The sequence below is a fragment of the Rissa tridactyla genome, unplaced genomic scaffold (assembly GCF_028500815.1).
Source record: "Rissa tridactyla isolate bRisTri1 unplaced genomic scaffold, bRisTri1.patW.cur.20221130 scaffold_33, whole genome shotgun sequence".
In the NCBI taxonomy this organism is placed as follows: domain Eukaryota; kingdom Metazoa; phylum Chordata; class Aves; order Charadriiformes; family Laridae; genus Rissa; species Rissa tridactyla.
The window spans coordinates 133,633-161,606 of record NW_026529545.1 but is presented as its reverse complement, the minus strand read 5'-3'; the positions used below and the strand labels follow the sequence as shown (position 1 = coordinate 161,606).

Below are 27,974 nucleotides of genomic sequence, written 5' to 3'. Positions count from 1 at the left end.
GCCTGTCAAATAATTCCCTGACGCCATGTGTTGAATATTTGCATGTTTTAATTACACGAGCCTCTGGTTGCGTATTCATGCCATTTAACGTTAGTCACTGAACGTATGTGCGTGAGGTATGAACTCGGCCTTCCTACAGAGATGGTGAATCTAAGTTTCCCCAGTGACTGGCTCAGAGCCCTGAATTGAGATCTCCCTCTGAACTGTGCTTTGGAGGAGGAGCGGATTTGTGTCTCTTCTTGGAGTGGATGGTGAGCTAAGGGATATTTCACCCTTAAGGAACCTGAAGTTAAGGCAAAGGGTGTCAAATGAGTTCAAACCACTGCTCAAGCCTTTGGAACATCCTGGCTATCTTCATTTAGGAACATAAGTATTTGAGTGAAGCAACCCTTCTGCTGGGTAAAAGGAGAGGATGAAAGGCTTTTGCCGCTTAACAGAATCACTGACAGATCACTTTAAGTGTGGGTCTTGAGATGAGACGTGCCTGCATTTCTTTTCTTAGCAGGACAAAAGTTTGGAGTCTGTTCCCAGAATTCAAAAGAGCACAGGAATTCCAAGGAGTTTCACGATGGAGGTGAAAGATCCCAATACCAAGGGTGCTATGCTGACAAACACTGGAAAATACGCCATACCAACTATTAATGCGTAAGTATGGAATTAATTGGACTGACCAAAAACTGAAGGAGAGAAACCACGAGTGAATGTCTGAGTGGCAATGCAGCCGAGTTGGCCGGCATCTGTAATTGCAGGGGAGGAAGCATTGTCACCGTATCTTAACCTTAAAATCTGCTATACTTTCTAATATGAAAACAGGGTGGTCCTACTGTTCGTGCCCCTGGAAGTTGGTTAAACGTGTGGTAGGCTGAGAATCTATTTCTGCAAAACATTTCCGTAGTGTTTACACTTGGAGTCGTTCTCTCAGAAAGCTCGTTTTGCATCTGGTTTGTGTTTCAAAGGCTTCTTGCAAAATTTATCAAATTGGACTATTGGGCTGAGATTTCCTTCCCCTCTGCCTTTTATCAAATCTCACGTGTGAAACAGACTGAAGTTTTCCTGTTGCTCCAAACTAAAAATGCTACTGTGTGCTGACAAGAGTGGTTCTCTTAAAAAGGAATCGGTAGCACTTCTGTTTTTCTGTACCGGATATCCTTTGGTAGGAGCTGGAACATAGACTTCGTTCACTTATAAAATGCAATTACTCGAAGGCCAACTCTATCCTGAGCCTGCAATTTAGATTTACCCTCTGGCAAAGGAGGGCTGGGATTCATTTCCCCTGATTTCTAGCCGTCAAAAAATGATTTTTCTAAGTCTGAGCTAATTTCTTAGTTGATCCAATGAATGGTAGAGTTCTGCAGAAGGAAAATTGTTCCCCCCTCCCCTCTCTGGCAGTTGAAACTAAATGCCTGTGTTTTAGAAGGCTAATGCGGAGTGAGAATAATTCCATCCGTTATCTTCCTTTGATAAAATTAAAAGCTTGGAACAGTTTTCATATCCACATCTTTAACTTTTTTCTTTATCCTTCCCCACCCCACCCTCCAGGGAAGCTTCTGCTAGAGGAAAGAAGGAAAAGCCGCCCTTTTTACCCTCATCCTCTGATGATCCGATTCCAGATGGGTTGCTGTGTCCCATTTGTAGAGATACGATGACCGATGCAGTTGTTATTGCCTGCTGCGGAAACAGTTTTTGTGGCGAATGTAAGTGTTACTCCCCTGATTGTTGATTCAAAACCTGATCTTCTGAAAGCAGAAATAGGAGAGAACTGAATGATTGTGTTACCACTTCTATTTACTACTTAAGTATCCCCTGAGTAGGAAAAGAATTTTCTCACATAAAGGAAAGAAAAATAAGGCAGAAAGCTTTTTTTGCTTTTTATGCATGTAGTTAAATCCTCTTTACACGCGGAGGAATGATTATGAGAAGAGTGCGTAATTGTGCAGGTGATTCCAGGATTAGATAGTGAATGCATTTAGTGTCTTTCTCTCACACAAAATTATGTGGCCAACTCTGGTGACTTGCTGTGGTCTGCAACAAGCGGATAGCTAGGCATTTAATCCACATTCTTCTCCACAGGAGAGTTGGTTAAAGCCGGCAGAACTCAACCCTACTATCGTTTTTTTGAGATGAGTTTTTTTCAAGAACCTTGAGGTTGGTGGCTTGTCACCGTAGAGCCTGGAAAAAAAGAGGAGTTGATCCATCAAGACGCAGCCTGCCCTACATCTTCAAATGTTCAATAGTGAAGTACCAAAACTGCATAGCTATTTACTGCATACTAGGAATTTTTTGCACTCTGGAACGTTTATAGCTTGATGCTCTCAGGGCAAGAGCAGATTCACCCATTAAGCATATACGTCTTTTTATAAATGATTAGAACCCTCAACATTTCCTTAGTTTGGCTAAAAACTATTTTGGTGATTCTAATGATTCGCAGGTATTAGAACAGCATTACTGGAATCGGAGGAACATACGTGCCCAGCATGTCATCAGGCAGATGGTTCTCCTGATGCTTTAGTTGCCAACAAGTGCCTACGCCAGGTAACGTGATGACTTTGATGTAAACTGTTTGCATGAAAAGTCTATTTGTAAAAAGCTGAAAGGGAAGAAAAGAATAATTTACGTCTCCTTAAGAAAGGCTAAATTGAATGAGGCTAAATTTACTTTTCAAATGCTTTGTCTGTTATTACAGAAGCTTACACCTTTAGAGACAGTCTGGCAAATTCGGGTCACACTTTTGTTTAACGTGATTGCCTCCCTTTCCAATTCGATGTTAACACAGAATTACTTTAAGTGCAGATACTCTGAGGTGCCAATCGTTACTGACACTGTTTAACGTCCCGTGTTTGTGTATCCGCACGTTGATTTATTTCAGGGTTGGTGGCATTTCCAGGAATACACCAGTAATTTTACTCTGTGGAGGTTTTTGTTCGCCTATCTGCTGACGTTTCGTAGTACGTTTTTGTAAATGTTTTTCTGCCTCTAGGCTGTGAACAACTTCAAAAGTGGAACTGGCTACAGAAAGCGGATTCAGCAGCAACAGCAGCGGCAGCCGCCACCGCCACCACCTTCACCACCACTCGTGAGACAAGCAATAACCCGCAACCTGCAGCCTCTGCTCCGGCCAAAAATGTCCAGACAGCAGGCGCCACTAATGATTTCGTTAGCTTCTCTGGCTTCTCCTTCTGCTTTGGCATCGTTGGCCCCTGGTCCGTCACCTGTGGCAGCCTGGCTGCCAGTAAGTCCCTCTTCTGTCATTGTCCCTGATCTCCCTCCAGCAGTGCCCCTACCTCTCCGTGCTGAAAAGCCAGATAGACCTTCTCGGTAAGTAAAGCTATAGAGCAACATGAATATGAAACGCTGAAGTTAGATTCTTCTTCTTGCACTCCTCTGCTAGCGAGTGACGTTTAGTGACATTCATTAGTGACATCAGTGACAGTTCCAGCTATTTTTTTTTACTTTGAGTGAGGACACTTTGATAAGTTGGAAGTATAGCTCATGCAAGAAGCTTCTCAGAAGTATTTGTTGTTTGGTTCCCCTATCAGTCGTTCAGTCCAGGTTTACCCCGAGAGAGGAACCTTTCTTCCCCAGGAGCCCTCTGATTTGAAGTGGCTAGGAATTCCTAAAGTAACCATTCGGTTATGCCAGACCTTCTTGAGTGCATTCATTTCTGTGTAGTACTGAGGATCTCATGTTCCCATGAAAAGTGTAAAACCAGCTGGAGGTAACATTGATCAGGTGTTTTCATGTTACTTTTTCCTACAGTATTTCTGCCATCAATGGGACGATAAGTCAGAGCCATCCTCAGTAGTCACAGGGTAGTCAGTGATGCATGCAGATTGGATAACAAACATTGAAACACTACATTTGAAGTATTTACAAACATGACAGTCTAACTTTGCAACCCAGTGAATTAATATGAAAACACGTGAAAAATCTGAACTCTAGTTTAGGGTTTATCTTCTTTCAGCTCGATGCCTTGAATGCAAACAGCCACTCTGTCCAGAAGGCTGTCAGGCTCCGCCGTACCGTTGAATACAGGGGCTCACAATTCAAAAGAACCTCTCAGGCAGCCTCCGAACTAGAACACAGCCGATTCCTAATAGAATCTCCGTTCTTGCATCATCCAAAACTGAGGTTCAGCATGTGGGTTATATGTACTCTAATCCTCCCGTGTGCAGCCAGCTTAATAAATTCTGTTTCCAGTGAGCTGTCTCTTTGAATGCCGGTATTCCACGTAGACTTCTCTTCAGGGCTTCATGTGGGATCGCCCAACTTCTGATTGGTAGATCTGGTGAAGATTACTTTTTCTTTATTTGTTTCCATTTACAGTAGTCAGCCTTTTCTCACCTTGGACTTTATATTTCCAGTAGCACATCAAAACACTGTTTGAATAACAAAAATTCATGTTTTTTGTAGCGGTGCTGATACTGTTATACTTCCTGGTGCTCTGGTGACTGCTGCTGAGCTTTCTAGATCTTCCTCTCTGTCAGTCAGCAGTTTGTTGGAAGAGAAGGTAAATTTTATTTCAACATATGCAGTGAGTCCTGTATTTTAGTAGAGCTCATTTTCCAACTGTTTGCGTTTATTCACAAGGGCTGTCAGATTCCTGTACTAAGACAACCAGCATTACCAAGTCTTCTGGGCCCCCAAGGGCAATCAATGCCCACGACTGGTAAGTAACTAAAACTTTAGAATTTCTTTTCAGAAATTATCATCTGATAAACTGAACGGGATTTTTTTCTTTTTCCTCTCCCCACTCTGAAAGGTCATCGAATGAGAGCCAGTACACCTCGCTCGGCGGGTGGCAGACCAGGCTGGGACCTGTAAGTGTTCTGCAGAAATTCAGTATATTACTGCTCGTAACCTGTTAAATGAGGCCGTAGCACGTAACTTAGATAACAGCTGATTTATAATGAGGTAAGTGTGCCCAGATAGCTGTGGAGAATACAAGTGGTAATCGGGAGACCTTATTGTGGCCTTCCAGTACCTGCAGGGGGCCTACAGGGAAGCTGGGGAGGGGCTGTTTGCAAGGGCATGTAGCGATGAGGGGCAATGGTTTAAACTAGAGCAGAGCGGGTTTAGATTAGACATGGGGAAGAAGTTCTTTACAATGAGGGTGGTGAGACACTGGCCCAGGTTGCCCAGAGAGGTGGTGGAGGCCCCATCCCTGGACACATTCAAGGCCAGGCTGGATGAGGCTCTGAGCGACGTGATCCAGTTGAAGATGTCCCTGCTGACTGCAGGGGGGATTGCACTAGATGGCCTTTAGAGGTCCCTTCCAACCCAACACATTCTATGATTCTGTGATTCTAATTAGTTTTGAAATGGCTTGATTTTAATTGTCTTTGACGAAGGGCATATGTGATGGCACTAAGATGATTTAAAGTAAAACTCCAGTACACGATTGAAAAGAGGACTCTGAAAAATTAACACTTTTTGAGGAAACTGTAAGTAAGTACATCTAAAAATGAAATACAGTTGAAGAATCAGGTGGAAAGATGCCCTCTTGATTACTGGCTGAATCGGGCTGAAGAAATTGATTTCCCCATAGAATTCGGCCTCCAGCATTCTTTTTTTAACAACCTAGTTGATACTGATTGAGCAAATTATTGGAAAAGTCAACGTTCTTATATGATGACAATTTTGAATTCCTTCCATTTAGTCATCTCAAATAGCCAAGCTGCTTTCTCTCAGTTGGAGGGAGAGAGAAGAGTCTGTTTGATCTATTACTGCCGCGTCAAGTGAGTCCTTCCTTTTGGTATATATTTGTTCTAGACAGATTTTAAGGGTGCATTGTGTTTGTAAAATCTTGAGGAAAAATGAAAACAAAAGCCAGGGTCCATGCCACAGATTATCTAAAAATCTCAAATTCAGTAAGCAAGAAAATAACAATTTGGGGGTAAGAACAGGCCAAATACATCATCGTGAGTCCGCAACATAGGAAGCGTACGTGGAAGAAGTCCAAAGACGTTTGAGAGAAGATTAGTTATTATTTGTGCAGTACTTTGAAGGTCAGAAGTGTGAAGTATGAAGTGTATCAAGGATTGGTAGAGGAGCGGTGGGCACTTGGCACGTGGGAGTCTCTCCTAAGCACGGGCAGCCTCCATCCACAGTCGCAAAGCTGCCTGGCAGAAAAGGACCTCGGAGTGTTAGTGGACAGCCAGCTTAACATGAGCCAGCAGTGTGCCCAGGTGGCCAAGAAGGCCAATAGCATCCTGGCTTGTATCAGGAATAGCGTGGCCAGCAGGAGTAGGGAAGTCATCGTGCCTCTGTACTCGGCACTGGTGAGGCCTCACCTCGAGTGCTGTGTTCAGTTTTGGGCCCCTCACTACAGGAAAGACATTGAAATGCTGGAGCGTGTCCAGAGGAGAGCCACCAAGCTGGTGAGGGGTCTGGAGAGAAGTCCTACGAGGAGAGGCTGAGGGAGCTGGGCATATTTAGTTTGGAGAAGAGGAGGCTGAGGGGAGACCTCATTGCCCTCTACAACTACCTGAAAGGAAACTATAGAGAGGCAGGGGTTGGCCTCTTCTCCCAAGGGAATAACGACAGGACCAGAGGAAATGGTATGAAGCTGCGGCAAGGGAGATTTAGATTAGATATTAGGAAGAATGACTTTACTGAAAGAGTGGTCAGGCACTGGAACAGCCTGCCCAGGGAGGTGATGGAGTCACCATCCCTGGAGGTATTTAAGAAACGTGTAGACATGGCTCTTCAGGGCATGCTCTAGTGCCCAAGATTATTGTTAGTGGTGGGGTGTTGTGTGTGGGGTTGTGGGTGTGGAGTTTAGTAGGTGGGTGCTTTTTTTTTTTTTTTTTTTTTTTCTCTGTGGTTGGACTCGATGATCTCAGAGGTCCCTTCCAACCACTAAGGTTGTGTGATTCTGTGATTCTGTATAGGGAGAGAAGACTGAGGGAACTGCTGGGGGTGAGGATGTGGGAGGCAAGTGTGAGGATCAAGAAATGAGCGTAGTCTCAAATGGAAGCAGGGAGAAAAATGCTTAGGCTGAGAACACGCAGTGCTCGCCACCACGCTCCGGCTTCGTTCGCTTTCCTCTCTGAAATCAGAGCAGAGTGTAACAAACGGTGACACGTGTATTTGGGTTTCTTTAGAAGTTCCAGTTGAGGACGCCTGCGTGGTGAATGTACCCAGAGGACTCAAGCCCCAACGCTACCAGCATCAACAGCCGTCTTCGTGCCAGCGCCTCCGCCTTCCTTGTACCCTCCACCACCCCAAGCACTTCCTCTTCTACCGGGGGCACTACGACCACAGTTTCCTCCCCAGTTTCCACCTGGTCAGCCTCCATCTGCCAGCTACACTGACTCCCCTCCAGGATATCCCCCAGCTCCTGCAAACACGTCATCAGCCTGGGTACCAACAGCAGTACCAACGGCGCATTCCGATCCCATCCCAGTGACACAAGCTCCTCCTTTATCTAGGGAGGAGTTTTACAGAGAACACCAGCGACTGGAAGAGGAGTAAGTACTTGGCTCAAGGAAGTTGTGTTTGTTCTTTTTCATTTTTGTATTTTGAGAGCGTACTGGACTGCAGTTACGCTGAAGTGCATCTGGCATAAGCAAAAATGACATAGTATTTTTTTCAACAGGCTTTTTTCTTGCAGATGGCAAACGTGCAAAACTAAAAGAAGACAAACGTAATTCTAAAACTGTCCCTTCAACTTACAGGAATTCTAAACTGGTTTTGCTTAAATAGGACATGCACCTTTTGCGCTTGCGTGCAGTATACGTTTTCTCACGTTGGGCACGGTTTGTTTCTTGGTGTCGTTTTGTCCTAAAGGTCAAACTCTAATTGTAATAAAGGTCAAACGAATGCTTTTGCTAAGGAGTTGATGGAATACAAAAGGTGCAAAAGGAGCGCAGGCGTTCATTTTCCAGGTAAGTGCTCGACATGTCCATAATGGAGAAGCAGATTGTCTAAAAGAATCCGGAGGAGTTCCGCTCCACCCCTCAGTCATTCGATGGACTGGATGGTTCGAGGCGTTAGCAGTGACAGGAGTTTCATATGTAGCTTACTAGCTCAGATACATGGCAGAGGTTGCAGTTGGCTGACAGTTATAATTTGGCAGTTGTTGTTCAGGAACAAGGGTCTCTTTTAGTAGAGTTTAGCTGCAGTGACATCCCTCACCTCCTGACAACCTGAGAGGGCTCGAGACCGAATAGGAGCAGTTGCTGGATTTTCTGCGTCTCCCTGGTCTGATTGCAACCATTACCTCAAAGCACTTTGGAGGAGATACATGAGGGAAATTGTCTTAGTTTCCTCTTTTGTCTGTCTCATGTGGATACACGGAGAGTTTGTAACCTGGATCGCAAACTGGTGGCTTTCACTAATATTTTGTTGACACTGTTAAATTTTCCTTAGGAATTAAAAGATCAGGCTTGTTCGTAAGGAAATCTAGAATTTGTGAGGGACTTTGAGAGGAGGAATGATGCTGATGAACATATGCGGGATAATGTGAAACGCTTCTTTAAAAAATAAGAAAAGAAAAGCTTGTGAAGAAAAGCCTCAGGGTAGCTGATGGTTTCTGTCCCAAAAGATGACTTGGGCAGGTGTCTGAATAGCTCTTTAGTAGCAATGCGGTCAGTATCTTTCCTGGAGGAATGGCATTGAGTCATACTACTAGAGGCTGAGTTTAGAAGCTTTTAGGTATGATTTTTCTTGAAATGTGGTCACAACCCTTGGTCAGAGCTAGAGGCGTGTGCAAAATTTTGCCGGGACTCTCGTCCGTCTCGAGGTGTTGATTGAATAGTCCTGTATGTAAGATTGCAGTACGAGCATTTTGCATCCTTGCCAAATAAGCAGTGAGGTTAAATCGACTAAGCTGGCATTTTAAAATTAAGCTTTCCTGGCGTCAGGCTAAATCGTGTTTTCTTGATGTTTGATGCTGCACTGTAGCCATAAAGACTTGCACTTTTTGCATCTTGCTGCAACAGAAGTGATTTGCGCTGCACGTGGTTGCTGGGTAGTGAAAAGTGTGTGTGCTCACCTACCAGTATAGGCCAGTATACATCGCCTTACGTCAGTCAATAGCTACGGTAGCTCACGTGGTAGAAGTGAGCGGAAATAGACTTCCTGTTCCGGTATGTTTTTACACTAACAAGGCAGCAGGTGTTCTGTCTTGTAAGCAGAAACTTCTACGTGTTATCAAGTTCTTCAGTTCACAGTAGCGTTATGTCAGCAGATGAAAAAAGCTTTGCCGTAAGCATATGGAGAGGGGGAAAAAAAAATAAATCAAATTTGGGAGGAAAAAAAAATAAATCAAATTTGGGAGGAAAAAAAACTGGGGAGAGTGACGGTTTTGAATTAACTACTTTTTTTTTTTTGGTGTTATGTTTTAAGGTCCAAGTCTCCCTGTGGTGTTTCATCCTACTCCAGAAGTTCACATACCTACTCCAAGTCAAGATGGGGTTTTTCCCACTCCTGCTCCTACTCTCGATCATTTAGACGTTCCCATTCTCGTTCCTACTCGCGATCGCCACCCTGTCCAAGAAGAGGCAAAGGGAAGAGTCGTAACTATCGTTCTAGATCAAGGTCCCGTAGTTATCACTGTTCAAAGTCAAGGTCACCCCCATACCCAAGATACTATTCTGATGCAAAACCTGAAAAAAGGAAAAGAAAAGTAGATGAAAAGGTTGATAAAGATCATGAAGCCACCTACATAAAGGCCTCTAAACCAGAAACTGCTGAATCGAAAACATGGCCGAAGGGGAAGACTGAGGCTGATGGTGAAAAAGGAGAGCGACCTCCAGAAGGGGATAAATCTGCTTTTCTTAACAACCCTGCAAAAAAGATTGAACTTAACCAAGAAACTGGCAAAATGATGGTGAGTGGAGAAAATGTGCCACCTGCGAAAGAACCTGCTGAGAAACCTGAGCCGAGCAGCAGCAAAGTTAAACAAAAGAAAGCAAAGGGAGAAGTGAGAAGAAAAGTAACAGCAGATGATGGATCTAGTTCAACTCTTGTAAATTACACCAGGTACCTCATCATTTCTTTTCCTATTCTTTCTTTCCTCCTCCCCGCACCCCAAAAATGTCAAATTATTTGTGGTGACTAATGAAAGGAACAGCTAAATCCATGCTACATGAGTGAATAATCCGTGACTTTTCCTGTTAAACGGTCCTTGGGTCAGAATGAAATTTTGTTAAAGAAAACAAACAGTCTGTACTGCGCAGAAAGCTCATGAGGTTAATTCATTGCTGACGTGTTTGACCCTTCCTCTGGGACTTTTTCCCCCTCTTCTTATTCATTACATGGTGACTCTGAGGAGCCCTCCCCATGTCTTCCTTCCCATCCAGCTGACTGCTAAAGGCAAGGATAACAGACACGTCTATACCGTGCAATACTTTGACATTAACAATTGCAGGGTGCTGTAATGATCTGCCTTTGTCAGTGTGACATGAAATCGATCCTTGCAGAAATAGCAGCTTGGTCGCCAACACACTGCACTGATTTTAGCTTTGAGCACAGTGCCACGGCGACACAGCTGCACTGCTTCCAGCTCAGTGCCGACTCCTTCGGCTCTGACCTTGGAGATGAGTCTTCTATATTCCATTGTGCGACATGTGAAAAACAGGAAAGTGATCTGGTGTGGGGCTGCTGTTCCTTACAGTCCAGCACCTAAAGAAGCACAACAAAGCAAACTCAAAACGTTGAAGACATCGCTGTAGGCTTAAGACAGTGTCTTGATAGTCTAAAAAGTTTCCAAAACGTAATTTTTTCTAAAGAAGAACATGGGACTTGAGGATAAAATTTGGGTTGTGTGTACCTCTCCGTAATTGCTTGCTTCCACGTTGAAACGGGAACGTGTATCTAATTCATCTACCATTGGTAGAAGTGGGATGTGAAGGAATTAGCAGCTCAGACAGACCCCAATCCGATAATCCTGTGTCTTTGTTAATGAAATGTGGAGTAGGAAGACACTAAATTAATTGATTGCTCCTCATGTTAGCTAGTGGACTCGTTCTGTCTCTTGCCTGTTCCCCTAATTGAACATCCTTTGAAGAAATGCTGCAGACAGAGAATTGAAAGAAAAGCTCTTTTATAAAATGTTACAAAAGATCGTGTATCCCAGCCATTATTGAGGTACGCTTTTTTCCTCTCAGCAGTAGTTCTACTGGAGGAAGTGCCGTTAGAAAGACCGAAGAAGAGCCAGATACAAAAGGAGGCGTCGTTGAGGCAATGGAGGAGCACAGTAATGATATCCCAGCCCCAGCTGAAGACGTCGTGAAGCTGAAGCCTGAAGCAAGGGGAAGTCACAGTCTAAGCAGCCCCCGTGTTAGCCACAGCAGCGGTCAAAGCCCTTCTGAGAGTCGGACTCGAAGGCACAGGGGCAGTGCCAGCTCAGCAGCGAATCACGGCAGCAAGAAAAAGAAAAAGAAAAAAGAGAAGCAGCAGCACAAGAAGCACAAGAAACACATTGGAAACAACATGGAATTGGGAAAGAGGCAAAAACACAAGCACAAGAAGAAAACAATGAAGATGAGCAAAGAGAAAGAAAGAGGACCAAAAAGTGAAATCCGTCACTACACAGAATGACAGATAATTTAAAAAAGACTGAATTCCCAAGGGATCTGTACTAATTTTTCCTAAAATGTAAACAAATTTGGGCGTTGCAAATAATGACACAGAAAGAGCCTGTGCTGCAGTTCCAATTTTGCTGCTTGATTATTTCATTTTTACATCAGAGTTTTGTAAGAGTGAGTATTTTCTACAGAGTTGTTAGTTGTGACCATGTAACACGGAAGGTTTACTGGGGCATCTTATTTTTAGCCACCGTTAAATAGTTTAGGTGGAGTTTTCTGTACTGTGAAAATTTTCCTAGTTGAACGTTTGTTTAGTTGCCTGGCAGAGGCAGCTGGTATCAGTTATAAAATACCAGCGGAATGATTTGCAGAGACATTACAGCCCTCTTATGTCACTTTTTGATGAGAATAAAACGTTTTCGGTAAACTGTCCAATGTGAGATTTCCAGTGATAGCTGAACATTAGCAAAGGTCAGTGACTTTTAGCAAAGGTCAGCCTTCTTTGCTTCGGTCTTTACTGCTCAGGCCAGCCCTCAGGAGCCCCAGACTTTGGAAGTGACAGCGAAAGTCTAGACGAAGGAGGACTTCCCCTTGGTTGAGGAGAATTAAGTCAGAGATCAGTGAAGTAAGCTGGATATCCACAAGTGCATGGGAGCTGATGGGATGCACCCGAGAGTGCTGAGGGAGCTGGTGGAAGTTGTTGATGGGCCGCTCTCCATCATCTTTGAAAGGTCCCGGAGAACAGGCGAGGTGCCTGAGGACTGGAGGAAAGCCAATGTCCCTCCAGTCTTCAAAAAGGGCAAGAAGGAGGAGCCGGGGAACTACAGGCCGGTCAGCCTCACCTCCATCCCTGGAAAGATGATGGAATACCTCGTTGTGGGCGTCATCTCAAGGCATGTGGAGGAAAAGAATGCTATGGGCAGTAGTCAACACGGATTCACCAAGGGGAAATCCTGTGTGACTAACCCAGTAGCCTTCTGTGATGGCGTGACTGGATGGATAGATGAGGGGAGGGCAGTGGATGATGTCTACCTTGACTTCAGCGAGGCTTTCGACACCGTCTCCCACAGCATCCTCATAGGGAAGCTTAGGAAATGTGGGTTAGATGAGTAGACAGTGGGGTGGATAGATAACTGATTGAAAGACAGAGCTCAGAGGGTTGTGATTAGGGGCACAGAGTCTAGTTGGAGGTCCGTGAGGAGTGGTGTTCCCCAGGGGTCAGTGCTGGGTCCAGTCCTCTTCAATATCTTCATCAGCGACCTGGATGAAGGGATAGAGTGCACCCTCAGCAAGTTTGCTGATGACACAAAGCTGGGGGGGTGGCTGACACACCAGAAGGCTGTGCCACCATCCAGAGAGACCTGGGCAGGCTGGAGAGTTGGGCAGAGAGGAACCTTATGAAATTCAACCATAGCAAGTGTAGGGTGCTGCACCTGGGGAGGAATAAACCCGTGGACCAGGACAGGTTGGGGGCTGACCTGCTGGAGAGCAGCTCTGTGGAAAGAGACCTGGGAGTCCTGGTGGACAACAGGATGACCATGAGCCAGCAATGGGACCTTGTGGCCAAGAAGGCCAATGGCATCCTGGGGTGCATCAAGAAGAGTGTGGCCAGCAGGTGGAGGGAGGTCATCCTCCCCCTCTACTCTGCGTTGGTGAGGCCGCATCTGGAGTGCTGTGTCCAGTTCTGGGTTCAAGAAGGACAGGGAACTGCTGGAGAGGGGACAGCAAAGGGCTACCAAGATGCTGAGGGGACTGGAAGACCTCTCTTATGAAGAAAGGCTGAAGGATTTGGGTCTCTTCAGCCTGGAAGAAAGACGACTGAGGGGGGATCTTATCAACACTTATAAATAGTTAAAGGGTGGGTGTCAGGAGGATGGGGCCAGGCTCTTGTCAGTGGTGCCCGGGGACAGGACAAGGGGCAATGGGAACAAACTGGACCATGGGAAGTTCCATCTGAACATAAGGAAAAACTTTACCTTGATGGTGACAGCGCTGGAAGAGGCTGCCCAGAGAGGTGGTGGAGTCTCCTTCTCTGGAGATCTTCCAAACCCACCTGGACACGATCCTGTGCAACCTCCTGCAGGTGAACCTACTTTGTCAGGGAGGTTGGACTAGAGATGATGTCTAGCGGCCCCCTCCAACCCCTACCATTCTGTGATAGTGTGGTTCAGCTCCAGCAAAATGCTTTGCATGATCTCCCTCAATATTCTTTTACCACTGGTGACACCACTGGTGACCGGCCGCCAAGAGGATTTCACCCCATTAATCACAACTCTCTGGGCACGGCCATCCAGCCAGTTTTTAACCCAGCAAAGAGTACACTTGTCTATGCCATCATTCACCAGCTTCTCCAGGAGAATGCTGTGGGGGACGGTGTCAAAGGCCTTGCCAGCCAGCAAGCTGTTCCAAGTTCCAGGAGCTCCAAAAGAAACCCACCGCTGGCCAAAACTGAGCCCATCAACGAGGATGGTGGAACCTCTGTGAGGGTGTATTTAAGAAAGGACACAAGAGCTCGAGTGGGAGAGGAGTGAGGGAAAAACCAGTGTGAGAAACAGCCCTGAAAACACCAGGGTGAGTGAAGAAGGAGGGAGAGGAGGTGCTCCAGGTGCCAGAGCAGATGGTCTCCTGCAGCCTGTGGAGAATACCACAGTAGAGCAGGTATTTCCCTGCAGCCTAAGGAGAGGAGCACAGCGGAGGAGGTAATCCCTGCACTTGGTGGAGGACCCAACACTGGAGAGGTTGGATATTTCCTGAAAGAATGTCAGCTTGAGGAGAGACCATGCTGTAGCAGGTTTATCTCGAAAGACTGTAGCCAGTAAGAGGGACCCCATGGGAAAAGTGGTAGAAGGAAGGAGCAGCAGAGAGGAATTGGTATGGACTGACCAGGACCCCCATTCCCCATCGCCCTGCACTGCTCAGGGGGAAGGAGGGAGAGGAGCTGGGAAGGAAGCAGCAAAGTTCAACAAGGAAAAAAATGGGTGGAAATAGTCTTTCCAGGTGATAAGGTCTTCCATCGGTCCTATGCTTCTTTGACCCTCAGCCTTTGCAGCTGCACATGCCTGGCCTGCCCACTTACCTTCACTCCTGTCCCCTTTGTAGGAGGCCCACACACATCTTGGCACGCCCAGCGTAACGTGGCCTCCACCAAAGCTGGAGCCCACCTGGCCTTGGAGGCAGGGAGGGGCCCGGTCCCCTCTGTCCGGGGCTGGGCACAGCTTTTCCCTGGGAACCTCCCTGAGGAGCACTCCTCCTCTGTGTCAGCCTGGGGCCCGGCAGGGGTGGCCCAGGGACAAGGGCTGCTGGGGCAGGGCTGAAGGAGCTCAGCTGGGACAGCGTTAGACTGAAGATCTAAAGGTGCCTGGTTCAGCCCTGGGCTTCAGCAGTGATTTTTCTCCCTCTGCTTTTTGCAGAGCCCGTCTGCCGCCTTCCAGCCTGTCCCAGCCCTGCTTGCTCCTTCACCTCTTGCCAGAGCACTGTCCCTGCCCTGGACCTGCACATCTGCGGCTTCGAAGGAGCCTTCCTCCAGCCCCACAAGTCCCCAGCCTCCCCCTGGGCAGGACTCTCCACTCAGGGCTGCTTTGGGGTGGTCTCCAGCTGTGCCTCCTTCCCTGCTCCACAGGATCGGGATGTGTCCTCTGCGGGGTCTCTGCACGACCCAATTCCTCTCCTCTTTGTCATGCTCAAGGGTGCAGAGTCTGTTCCCCTCCTCAGGCGCCTCCTGCACCTTGTCTTCAGTTCCCAGAGCAGAGGCCACTGGACCCATAGTCCCAGGGAGAGGCACTCCCTGAGCTGCGGCCTGAATGGCAGCATCCTTCCCCCGGGGGGGTGTTGCAGTGAGACCTCTGATGTGCCCAGGACAGCTGACAAAGCCACGCTGAGGATCACCCACCGGAATGCATGGCCATCGGTATTGTTTAGTCACACACTGTCCTGAGCAGAATTTCTCGGCCCCCTTTGCCCCCCTGCTCCAATGACTGGTAACACACCAATATGCTCCTCTCTGGGCATCAGCCCCATGGAGATGGACACCTGCCCTTCACCCCACCTCCAGGGATGCCGCGGGGCAGAGGGGTGCAGGAGGAGGCCCGCTACATGGGTGAGGGCGTGTGAGCTTTCTGCCCCCATGTTGCCCCATCGCACACCCTGGGGTGCCATCAGAGCCTGGGGGCACCTCACCCCAGGGAGGGCATGTCCCTCACCCTGTTGTACTTCTCCTCCTGTGCCGCTGCGCACAGATGTGGCACACAGGGGGGTTGCCCTTGCCCTGGGGGCAGAGGAGGCTCAGGAGTGTTCTCCTCTCCATTGGCCCTGGAGGGGGCCAGAGCGTGGGAGCAGCACCTGCAGCCAGAGCCTCCTTCTGCCCCATCGCTCTTCAGAGACGCTGGAGGGGCAGTGCTCTGCAGTGCAGCCCTGTGCCAGGATCAGGCCCCAGGGGAGAGGCAGTGCGGACTTCCCCCATCTCAGGATGGATCAAGTGCTGTTTGCTGCAGAGGGTCCCTGGGCACCCAGGGGACAACGGGGCTGTGCCTGTCACAGACCCCTCATGGGAGGAGAGTGTCTCCTGCTGGGAAGGCTCCAGAGGGTGTAGCTCAGTGGCAGAGCGCCCACTTTGCATGTGGGAGATCCTGGCTTCCATCCCCAGCATCTCCAAGGGGCTTCTTCCCTGAATGCCCAGCCTCAGGGAAAGGCTGGAGCTGGAGCCTCTGGTCCTCTGCAGGCACTGTGGGCCTGCCCTGCCCAGCCAGGGTCTGGCTGTGGGGTGAGGAGGGCTGTACGCGCTGCCTCCTTGGAGCCCCCTCTCAGGAGAGAGACGGGCAGCTGTGCTGGACCTGAGCTCAGCTCACTGCCCTGCACCACACACCCACCCGAGACATGCCCCTTCCCCACCGCCATGTCTTTGGGCTCTGGTTTCCTCCAGCCACCCTCAGGGAGACACTAAAGCACCTGGGCAGGCAAGCACAGCTCTGGCTCAAAGGCTTTTAATAAGAACTGATATGGGGGCCCCTGTGTAAAAACAGGGGAATCAAAATCGAGGAAACCCCTGGCAGATTCTGCTGCCCGTGGGAAAAGGGAGAGGGTTCCCTGGTGCTCACAGCTCTCCCAGCTGCACAGACCTCTCCTCCCTCCTGGCTGCCCCCAGCTGCACTGCAGGGATGGGCTCTCCTGGCCCGGAGCTCAGGGACCGTTGTGCACTGAGCTCCGGTGTCACAGCCTCTGTGTCCTCAGGGGGATGTGCCACAGACACCTCTTCAGCATCGTCATAGCCCGTGCTCTCTGGGGACAGGGACCAGCCATCCCCCTTAGCTCCGGGGGCACCAGCACCTCTCTGGGAGAGCAGGTTTGGCCCTGCAAGAAGCAAGGCAGGCCATTGCATGTTCACCCCATGGGGAGCCTCTCCTGGGCTGTACATCACCTTCCTCCCTTCTCCTCACCAGTCCTGAGACGTTCAGCTCCCTCTCCCACCCATGGAGCCCCCAAGGAAAAACTCCTGGGGCAGGTTGCCCCATCCCAGCACGTTGGGCTCTCAGTGTGACAGAGATTCATCCAACACCAGGGATGCCACCCCAGGAACCAGCAGCACTTTCTTTCCCTCTCACCTCCAGGGGTATCCGTGGGTCCAGATCCTTCCTCTGCCACCCTGGGCATTTCCCAGTCTTCCTGCCCAGGGGAAGGATCCTCCCCAGGGTCAGAAACCTCCCTGGCATCATCATAGCCATCAGCTGGGTCACCTCCAGGCAGGACAGGGACGTCTGAAAGGAGAGGAGAGCTGGTGACAGTGAGAAGATGCGTTCTGCAGAGCAGAGGATGGGAGGATGCGCAGGGACATGGGGCTCCGACGTCCGTGTTTGCAGCCCCACAGGAGATCCCGCCCGATCTCCCAGCTCCGAGGGTGACGCTCAGTGACACTGCTGTCCATCACATGTCTGCAGGGAGGAGACATCCACCCCTTCCTGCCCCCCATTACCTGGTGCTGGCCATGGACCATCCTCCTCCTCGCTGTCCCCGGGGTAGGGCTGCAGCTTGCTCAGGGACCCCTCTGAATAGGAGCCTGGAGAGAGGCCCAGCGGGTGTCAGGGGAGTGCGCTCTGCTGACCCAGCTGGTGCTCAGTGCTGCTGGGGACGTGGGACCCACAGAGCCACGGCTGCACGGGGACGAGGGCTCAGGACTCACCCTGCTGCCCTGGGACAAAGCCCATCTCCAAGGGCCTGCCAGAGCTGCCCTGGGACAGCCCCTTCCCTCACCCCTCAGGTGTCCCCCAGGGTGTAGGGGCAGGCAGAGAGGGGCTGTCCCCAAATGGGACGCGCAGAGCAGGTGGGGAGAAAGCTTCTCTCCTGGGCCCAGGACATGGGTGCTCCCCACACAGATCCAACAGCCCCACAACCGCACGAACCATGGGTTAGGGGGCTGCAGGGCTCAACCCTGGGTGGCAGCCAGGGGAAAGAGCACTCAATGAGGGACGCACACCAACCTGAGCCGCTGAACCTTGCCTGCTTCTGCCATGCTGGGCTGGAACCGATCTCCTCGTACACGGCCTCAGGGAAGGGCTCCTGAGCTCTCTCAGAGCCTGTGGACAGAGGCAGGGCTGGCCCAGGGATGGTCAGAGAGAGGATGGGATCCCGCAGAGAGCACACACTCTTGTCCCCCCAGCTCTGCCTCTCCCACTCACTGACACCCCACGGCACCCCTGGCCTTGCCAGCAGGCATCTTCCCCTGGGAAGGGACCCACCTCTGCGCCCAGCCCTGGCGCTTCGCACTTGCCCGGCCAGGAGGGCCAGGAGCAGGCAGAGAAGGGCTCCCAGGATGATGCACATGATGACGGGCAATGAGACTCTCCCGCTGCCGGTCAGACGGCCCCACGTGGGATCTGCATGGCAGGAACACAGAAAGGGCAGCAGCAGGCCTGGGAGAGGTGAGGGGCCGGCACACCCCAGTCCTGACCCCCATTACATACCGGGTTTCAGGGGACGAGGGATGGGGAAGCTCCCACCTGAGTGGGTGAATGACAGCCCTCCCCAGCCTCCCGCCCCACCGCTACCCCGGTGCCTCCTCCTGGGAGTTTCACAGCCCAGCACGGAGCCCCTTCCCTACGGCTGTGGGTCACAGCCTGGCCCCAAGAAGACCCAGCGCTGGTGGGGAGGACGGGTTACCTGCTGGAGGGGTTGGTGCTGCCGTCCTGGGTGCATCTGCAGAGGAGGAGAAGGAGAGCTGGGCTGAGAGGGTGGGGGTGCAGGTACCAGGGAGCCTCCTCTCTGACACAGCGTGTGTGTGTGTGTGTGCGCACGTGTGCATGTGCAGACATCCCTGCCACATCCCACCCAAATCGCCCCTCCTGCACGACTGGTGAGCATGGCCAGGAAGGAGCGCAGGGCCCAGAGCAGGGACAGAGCCGGCAGCCCGGGAGATGCCCCTGGGGGCTGCAGGGCCCTGCGGGCAGAAGCTGGAGGACACCCAGCCCCACAGAAGCTGCTGCCCACTTGGCAAAAGGCTCTCCTGCTCTGCAGGGATGGCCTTGCTCTCAGGAGCTCTGGAGCCATGATGGCAGCCAATGGGGAAAAGGGCTCCCTGTGAGGTGTCCCAGCCCTGCCGCTCACCTGAGCAGTTCACGGCCGCATCCTCCTTATGGCGGCAGGCACCGCTGTCCCCAGGCCGGGCCCAGCAGTCCTGCAGAGATGGCTCTGTCCCCCGGCACTCCACCTGCTCCAGCCAGATGGGGCCGCTCCCCTCCCCAAATGCAGCCTCGGCCAGGGCAGACACCGCAGGGCCACAGCCCAGCTGCCTGCATGCCACCTCGGCATCCCGCATGTCCCAAGAGTCGTCACACACCGTCCCCCAGGAGCCGCGGTGCCACACCTCCACTCGGCCAGAGCACCCCTTCTCCCCTCCCACGGCACGAATCTTCTCCCTGTCTGGAGAAGGCAGAGAGCTCCCAGGGCCGCGGGACAGCAGGCAGAGCCCTGCCAGGCGAGAGGGGCATGCAGAGGAGCAGCTACCTGTGCAGCTCGGGGTGCTGGGGCACGCAGCCATTGGGGCCGGGGGCGTTTCTGGCTGACTCCCTGCAGAGGGAAACGCTGTGGTGAAGGGGCTGCTGCAGGTGGGCGTGCAGCAGAGAGCGGGGCTCAGCTCAGCTCGTGCCACCCACCCATGGCAGCAGCTGAACCCCGGTCCTTCGGGGGACACACACTCGGCAACGTGGGGGACCCTGACTGCTCAGCCCCAAAGGGACCCTGGGTCACAGAGCAGCAGGAGGGTGTCCATGGAAGGGACGCTCCTCAGAGCCCTGGCTGTTCCCTTCTGGGACCTTGCCTCGAGAAACCTCTGCCTCAACCAGGCGAAGCTGGGAGCCCGGCTGGCACCCGCTGGTGAATGTGTGGGGCTCCAGGAGAGGAAGTCCCATTTTTCGTACCAGCAGCAGCAGCGTCTGCCTTGGAAACGAAAGGCCCCCGCAGGCCCCGGAATTTGACCATGCCCAGCCAGGAGCAGGAACGCAGGGGATGCTGGTGCCCGGCTAGCTCAGAATTACCCTTGCAGGTGATGTGGGTCTCCTCTCGCAGGTCGTCGCATGACTGCGGGTGCCAGGGAGCGGAGGGACACTGCCAGAAGGAGCTGTTTCTCTCCCCACACTCCACACGGTCCAGCCAGGCCGTGACAGACAGCCTGCCGTAGGGCCGTTGTGTTTCCAGGGACCCTCTGTCCCCGCAGCCCAGCTCCTTGCATGCCAGCGACACAGTTTCAGGAGTCATGGAGTTGGAGCAAACGCTCCCCCACGTCCCATTGTAGAAAACCTGCAGGCGCCCGGAGCAGTTGGTGCCGTTCTCCAGCCTCAGGGCCATGAACTCTGGGAGGAAAGGCAGCGAGGGGGAACAGGCTGGGCTGGGGCTGGGGGAGCAGGGACACCCCTGCACCCGCCAGGCCCTCAGACAGGCAAAGGCACGTCCAGCAAGTCCCCCTTGCACCCACGGACAGAGAAATGTCCCTGATGGACAGACACCCCTGCCCTCCCTGCTGCCCGTCAGGGACAGCGGAGCTCCCCAGGGACCCCCGGTGGGACTGAGGGCACCTGTGCATGGGTGTCCCCACGGTGGCCTTTGTCAGGGGCTCAGAGCTGGCCAGGAACAGCCTCGGCCGTGTCCGGCTCTCCCCTCGTCCCGGCCTGCCTGGGCACTGGGCTCCCACCACAGCTCCCGGCACACACCTGAGCAGACGACTCCTGTGTCCTCTTTGTGCCCGCAGTCGTGCTGCCCCCAGGACCCTGCCGGGCAGTCCCAGAGAGCAGCTTCGGCCCCGGAGCAGTTCACGCTCTCCAGCCAGATCTGAGCGGAGCCTTCCCCGAAGCGAGCGGAGCCAACCGCCTCCAGCGCCCCTCCACAGCCCAGCTGGTGGCAAACGACGGCAGCATCAGACAGGTCCCAGCCGTCATCGCAGACGCTCCCCCAGCTGCCCTGGTAGTAGATCTCCACTCTCCCCGCGCAGCGCCCAGGCCCGTTCACCAGCCGCACCTGACGGCTCCCTGTAGCAGGAGGAAACCCCGGCTGCCATCAAGGGCCGGCTGCCCACCCAGCCCAGAGCCTGGGGGGGCCGTGCAGCACCACTCACCCCAGCAAACGACCCCCACGTCCTCGGCAATCCCTGCTTCCAGCGCACTCTCAGGCAGGGGGGTGTTGCAGAGGGTCAGGTTGGCCTCGTGCCCTGCACACCGCACCCCGCGCAGCCCCACGGGACCCGTCCCTCTCTGAGCCTTCGGGGGGTTGTAGGCTGCCTCTGCCTCTCCACACTGCAGCTGCCGGCACACCACGCTGGCCTCCTGCACGTCCCACTGCTCATCCAGGACTCTGCCCCACGTCCCGTGCTGGAAGATCTCCACTCGCCCGTCGCACGGGCTTCCTCCACCCACCAGCCGCAGGGATGCGAAGCGAGCTGGGCCTGGGGAGAGCAGCCATGCCCCAGCCCTTGGCGGCATCGGGGAGCCCGGCAGCCTGCAGCACGTCTCCAGGCTCTGGCACCCTTGCAGGAGGGCCTTGGAGCTCGCCTGCCTGCCGCCAGCCCTCTGTGGGGACCTTCTGAGCCAGAGCCTTGCACTGCCACAGGGTCCCCTGCTTTGGGAGCATTTAAGAGGAAAACAGAGTAACCGAGTGTTTTCCTGCACTCACCTGAGCATATGACAGCAGCGTCGTTCTCATGGGAGCACGGCAAGGCCCCCAGGGCAGTCACTGGGCACTCTCCCAGGTGGGCTTCAGTCCCGTCACAGTGGAAGGAGTCTCTCCAGACAGGGCCGCTTCCTCTCCCAAAATGCCCTCCTTTAGGAATGGACTCAGCAAACCCGCAGTTGAGGTGACGGCAGAGAACGTGGGCGTCCAAGAGGTCCCAGCGGGAGGCACAGAGGGTGCCCCAGGTCCCCTGCACATGGACCTCCACCCTCCCCTCACACGCCGTGCTGCCATTCACCAGCCTGAACCCTGTGAACTCGGGACAGAGAAGGATGAGACAGGGCAGACTTGTGCTTTTGCTGCCTTGGGTGGTGGAGCAGAGGGCAAATGGACACCCTGCCTTTCTCCTCCTTCTGCACCATTTTAGGGCTGCAGGCAAACATTCAAGGTCAGGTTTAACGGGGCTCTGAGCAACCTGATCTAGTTGAAGAGGTCCCTGCTGGTTGCAGGCAAGTTGGACTAGATGACATTGAAAGGTCCCTTCCAACCCAAACCATCCTATGGTTCTGTGATCACCCCTTCTGTCCTCACACCCAGCACAGCACAGTCCCGTCCCTGCTCCCCCATCATCGGCACACCCCCGGTGGTAACACCCTGCCCTGAGTCCTTACGTGTGCAGGTGACACCGGCAGCATTCGCGTGGGTGCAGGGCTGGTCCCTGGGGGACCCCGTGGGGCAGGAGCTGAGAAGGGATTCATTCCCCACACACTGCAGCTCTCTGTCCCACATGGGACCAGCCCCTTCTCCAAAGTGAACTGCCCCGGGGACAGACAGGGCTGTGCCACACTGCAACTCTCTGCAGACCACGTCGGCAGCTTTGGGACCAAAGGCGGAGTCACAGACAGTTTTCCACTCGTTCCTATCACGGATCTCCACTCGTCCTGAGCAGGGATTGTCCCCTCCAACCAGCCGGACAAATCCTGGAGTAACCAAAGAACCCTGTGAGTTCCCACAGCCCTCTGGCAGTTACATACCCATGTCCCACCTGGCCTGCACAGTGGCCACAGGCAAAGAGACCCACGGCCCTCCCAGCAGCTCCCAATGGGTGCTGATGGCACAGATATACCAGGGACACCCTGCTCCTCTGCCCAAGGACAGGGCTTTTTCCCTTTGAGCGGCCCCTTTGCTTTGGTTGAGGGACTTGTGTCTGCCAGGAGGCACAACCCAAAAGCCACTGGCCACTCTGCACCCTTCTCTGGGGCTGTGGGTGGCCGCGTGAGCAGCTCTCGGTGCCTCTGGCACAGGGGAACCTGGCCCTCAGCAATGCCAGACAGGTGCTGGCTGAATTGGAGAAGAAAGATGAGAACCAACAAAAAATGCGGGGCATTGAGGGGGATTCATCTCCCAGCCCCAGGCACCAACTGAGGGTGGGATGAACCATCTTGGGGCCCAGCGGTGGGTGAAGCCCACTGGTCTTTCCTCAGGGACCAGGGACACCAGCAATGACAGTCCCAGCTTGGCAGCGTGACCAGCAACACAGGACCCTGCCCTGGCAGCCGTTCATTGCTCCCTGAGGGCACAGCCAGGTCCCTTCTCCTGTCCCAGTCCCAAAGGTGGGGAAGAGATTGGCTCCTTACCTGAGCATGTCACTCCAGCATCCTCATCATGACCACAGTAGCTTTGACCCCATCCACGGTGTCTACAGTCAGACAGGGCCGACTCTCTGCCGTGACAATTAACACCACCCATCCAAATGGGGCCGGATCCTGGCCCAAAGTGTGCTTCAGCATGAGCTTTGACAGCGGACCCACAGCCCAGCTGCTTACAAACCACTGCAGCATCATTCGTGTCCCAGGAGTCATCACACACGGTCCCCCACTGGCCCTGGTGTTTTACCTCCACTCTCCCAGCACAGCGTCCGCCGCCATTCTCCAGCCTCACCTCCGCAGCCCCTTCAACCACCGAGATGGGACTGGTCAGGAGAGCACCGAGTCCCAGAGTGCAGGTCTGGGGTACCCCCTGCCTGTCACAGGCACCAGGATGGGAGCCCTCTCCCCTCCAGGCTCTCCCTGGGGATATGTGTGGGCGTCCCCCTACTCCCCATGGGCTGTGCAGGCTGGGGGTGCTAACTCCAGACCCGCTGGGCCATTTTCTGTCCCACAGCCCTCAGCACCTCCTCCCACCTCAAAGGGCCCCTGCCCATGCCCACCCAAAACCTGTATCGCCAGGCCGTGCGCAGGGCACCTGCTCCTCCCCAGCCCAGCACCCCTTAACAGCATCATGGAGACACCCTCTCCCACCCAGATGGACACAGGCAAAGGCACAGGGTCCATAGACCTGAGCTCCTTCTGACCCTCATCTCAGCGGCACTTGGAAAGAAACCCTCTTCCCAAAGGGCTCTTGATGACCCCACTGGTACCCGATGGCCCTGGGCTGTGGGAAAAGGGAGCCGGCACTTACCTCTGCAGAGCTGCACCCAGAGGAGCAGCCACAGCACCCGAGGGGACAGGAGTCCCTCCATTCCCATCCTGAGCCTCCTGCCCTGCTGGCACAGCCCTGCTCTTCCCCACTCCCTGTCACAGCTCCTGGGGACTCACGGGGACGTCGATGATGGGAGGGTGATATATCTCTGCAGATGCCGACCCAGCTGCGGAAGGAGCCAATCGAAGCAGCAGCACCTTTTTAGACGTTATCGGGAGCTATCTCCCCTCCGACACAGCCCAGCCCGCCAATGAACTTCTCCAGCGCCGTTCATGACCATATATGAGGGACATATATGTCCCGCTGCCGGTGTCATGGTCGCTGTGGTGGCGGATCATCATGGGACAAGCTGGGTGTGCAGGGGAATTTGGTTAGTCACCCCTTGCACCCTGCTGTGGGCCTGGAAGCAGTGAGCATCTCCTGCACCGGGCTCATCCAAGAAGCCATGAGGCAAGTGTCCAGCTGCCCCCAAGCTGCGGTGACCATGGAGCGGGGACTGCACCAGGGTCTGTGTCAGGATGGGGAGGAAACAGCCCCTGCCCCTGCCACGGACCTCACTGTGCTGGGAGCAGCAGCTGGGAGAGGTCTTCATCCAGGGCAAGGGCTCCGTCCTGGGAGTGTTGGCTTGTCCGTCCCTCCCTGCAGACCCCCACAGTGAGTCCCTCGCAGGAGCCGGAGCTGGATCATGTCCCTGCCCTGGCAGCAGACAGACAGCCCAGAGGCTCAGACGTGTCCCTGACTCTCAGTGTGTCACCCAGGGGCCGTTATTCCCCACGGGCGGAGCGGGAGCTGGAGCCTGCAGGTGCACAAACCACAGCCCACGTGGCCTCGCCGCGCTCCCCCCGCTCCCCCCACAGCGCCCGGGCAGGAAGTCTGTGGTTTCCTCCTGGCGCCGTGCCCAGGCACATCCCTGGGGTGCCCCCGAGCCACCCCCACCCCGACTGCTCCAGCCAGGGCCGCAGGGGCTGCTCCTTCGGCCTCGCAGACACGGGGACGGGCAGCTCCCATCCCCCGTCATGCCCCTGTCATGCACACGGCCGCTCTGCACCGAGCCCCACGGGCACGGGGTGACATCGGTGACGTGACCTCACACCCTTCCTACTGCCAAAGCTGTGTGTTCGTGGGTTATACTGACGGTGACCTCACACTCTCCTACTTCTGCTGCCGTGTGCTCATAAGTGGTACCGACAGTGACCTCACGTCCCTCCTGCTGCCACCACCGTGTGCTCAGGGGTTACAGTGACCATGACCTCACACCCTCCTGCTGCTGCTGCTGCGTGCTCAGGAGTCCCGCTGTCACACGTGTGTGGGTGTTGTGTACAGGCTTCTGATGACGATGGTTCTTCCAAAAAGCCATATTGGGGTGGGGTCCAAGTATTATTGTAATGGCATCAGAAGCGGCCACACAAGCCATATGCCTGCTCCTTGCCCAAAAGCTACACAGGCAGCGGTGAAATCACAAGAGCGACATTCACGAGCCACGTTCCTGCTCCTGGCCTATCAGGTATTCAGACACCAATGACCTCACAAACACCTACATAAACTACTGCTTGGCTCCCAATCTGTCATCTACTCGGGCACCTGCGACACCACAACACCCTACACCACCCATGTTCCTGCTCCTGCCCTACCAGGTACGCGGGCAGCAGTGACTTCACCAGCTCCTACACAACCCATGGGCCTCTTCCTGGCCTGTCAGCTGAGTGGTCACAGGTGACCTTGCAAACACCTACACAAGATGGGGGCTTAGTCCTGGCCTGCCAGCTTCTCAGGCACCTGGGACCTCAAAACACCCAACACAAGACATGTTTCTCCTGGGCTCCTCAGGCACCAGTGACATCGCAGAGACATCCACAAGCCAGGTGACAGCTCCTGGCCTCTCGTGAGGCAGTGACCTCACAGGCACCTACACGAGCTGTGCACCTGGGCCTGCCTTATCAGCTGCTCAGCCAAGAGTGACATCACGAGGACAAGCCCGAGCCACGTGTCTCCTATCAGCTACACCAGCACCAGGGACCTCACCAGCCCCTACAGGAGCCCTGGCCTTGCTCCTGCTCTATCAGCTACTCAGGCACCAGAGACCTGACCCCCACATCTCCCCCTGCTTGCTGTCTGCTCACCTCTGAGATACGACTCCTCACAAGCTCCTGCACAGACCAGAAGCCTCCTCTTGGCCTGTTGGCTACTCAGGCAGCAGCTCCTCACAAGCACAGACCAACCTATTTGCTGCGTGCTCGTCTTTTGGGGGGACCCAAGCCAGTACTGACCCCCCTCTCCGTCACTTGCTCACCCCTCCTAGAAGGGGGCCGTAGCCCCTGGGCATGTTCCAGCGTGTCCGTGCCCCACCACCTTTCGGGCACCCCTCCGCCCTCTTGAATTCCCCCCAGCCCACCCTGTCAGGGCTTGTTCTGCAGCCTGGTAAAGTGGGGGACCCCCACCCGGCCTTTTCCTTCTGCTTCCGTTCACATTTAAACTCTAATTCTTCACTACACTAAATCTTATTGAAGAAGGATTTATCCAATTAAAAACAATTCAAATTTAGAAACATTCAAAATTTTCAATTCAAAATTATTAATTTAATTTCTATACCTTTATTAATGTTTACCTAGATCAAAATATATACACATATATAGATATATATATAAGTAGTGTATCTATTTATAAATGAATAAATAAATTCATTAATAGAATTATACACTTCCTTTCATAGATACATTCCTCTAGGTGTATATATTGCCTACCAATCTTACAGTTTTATACCCAAGCACTTCTGGGCCAAAGGAGGCAGGCAGCCAATCCCAGGGGCTGTGTTCCTCTAAAGAAGTTGCCATGGTCGGTGGCCCAGCTGAAGTGCCTCTGTACCAACGCACGCAGCCTGGGGAACAAAGAGGAGGAGCTGAGCACCCTTGTGCAGCTGGAATCCTCACGGCTGGGGTTTGCTACAGGCCACCCGAGCAAGAGGAGCCTTTTGACGAAGCGTTCTTACTTCACCTCCAGGCAGCACCACACTCAGAGGCTGAGATCTACTGGGGGACTCCAGTCACCCTGGCAGCTGCTGGAAGAGCATCCCATGAAGCTGTGAGCAGTGCAGGAGACTCATGGAGTGTGTTGACGAAGGGATTGAGAGCAGCCCTGCAGAGAAGAGCGTGAGGATGCTGGGGCTGGAGTAACTGAACATGAGCTGGACACGTGCGCTGGCAGCCCAGAAAGCCAAGCGCATCCTGGGCTGCATGAGAAGAAGCGTGGCCAGCAGGTGGAGGGAGGGGATTCTCCTCCTCTACGCTGCTGTGGTGAGACCCCAGCTGGAGAACAGCGTCCAGCTCAGGGGTGCCAAGCACAAGACAGATACGGACCTGTTAGCGTGCGTGTAGAGGAGGGTCACAAACATGCTGTGAAACTGGAACACCTCTCATGGAGAAAAGCTGAGAGAGTTGGGGGTGTTCAGCACAGAGAAGGGAAGGCTCCAGGGAGACCTTATTGCAGGGATCCAACATAAAAAGGAGGCTCATGGGACAGTCGAGGAGACACTGTGTACCAAGGCCTGCAGTGACAGGACGAGGACCAGGGCTTTAAGGTGTGTCCCCAGGGTGTCCCCGTCCCACCCGACCTGCGCCTCCTCCCCTGGCAACCCCAGCTGCGCCATGATGCCAGCGGGCGGTGGGGCAACGACCACTCAAGCCGGAAACCGGACCCACTTCCGGCGCAGGGGATGATGGGAGATGGAGTACGGGCCAGTGCACACCAGCCATGCCAGTACGGGCCAGTGAACCCAGTATGGACCAGTGATCCCAGTATGGACCAGCATGACCCGTTCCC

At 53.4% G+C, this 27,974-nt stretch overlaps 1 protein-coding gene across 1 annotated transcript in view; it reads right to left on the bottom strand.

The window, feature by feature from the left end:
• Positions 1-22,715, bottom strand: part of LOC128903419 (scavenger receptor cysteine-rich type 1 protein M160-like) — a 903,222-nt gene extending 880,507 nt beyond the window's left edge. Inside the window, 7 exon segments of the mRNA XM_054187429.1 lie at positions 19,125-19,439; positions 19,524-19,586; positions 20,054-20,368; positions 20,726-21,040; positions 21,127-21,447; positions 21,681-21,986; positions 22,712-22,715. Of these exon segments, the coding sequence (XP_054043404.1) occupies positions 19,125-19,439; positions 19,524-19,586; positions 20,054-20,368; positions 20,726-21,040; positions 21,127-21,447; positions 21,681-21,986; positions 22,712-22,715 (1,639 nt within the window).
• Positions 22,716-27,974: the final 5,259 nt, after the last annotated feature.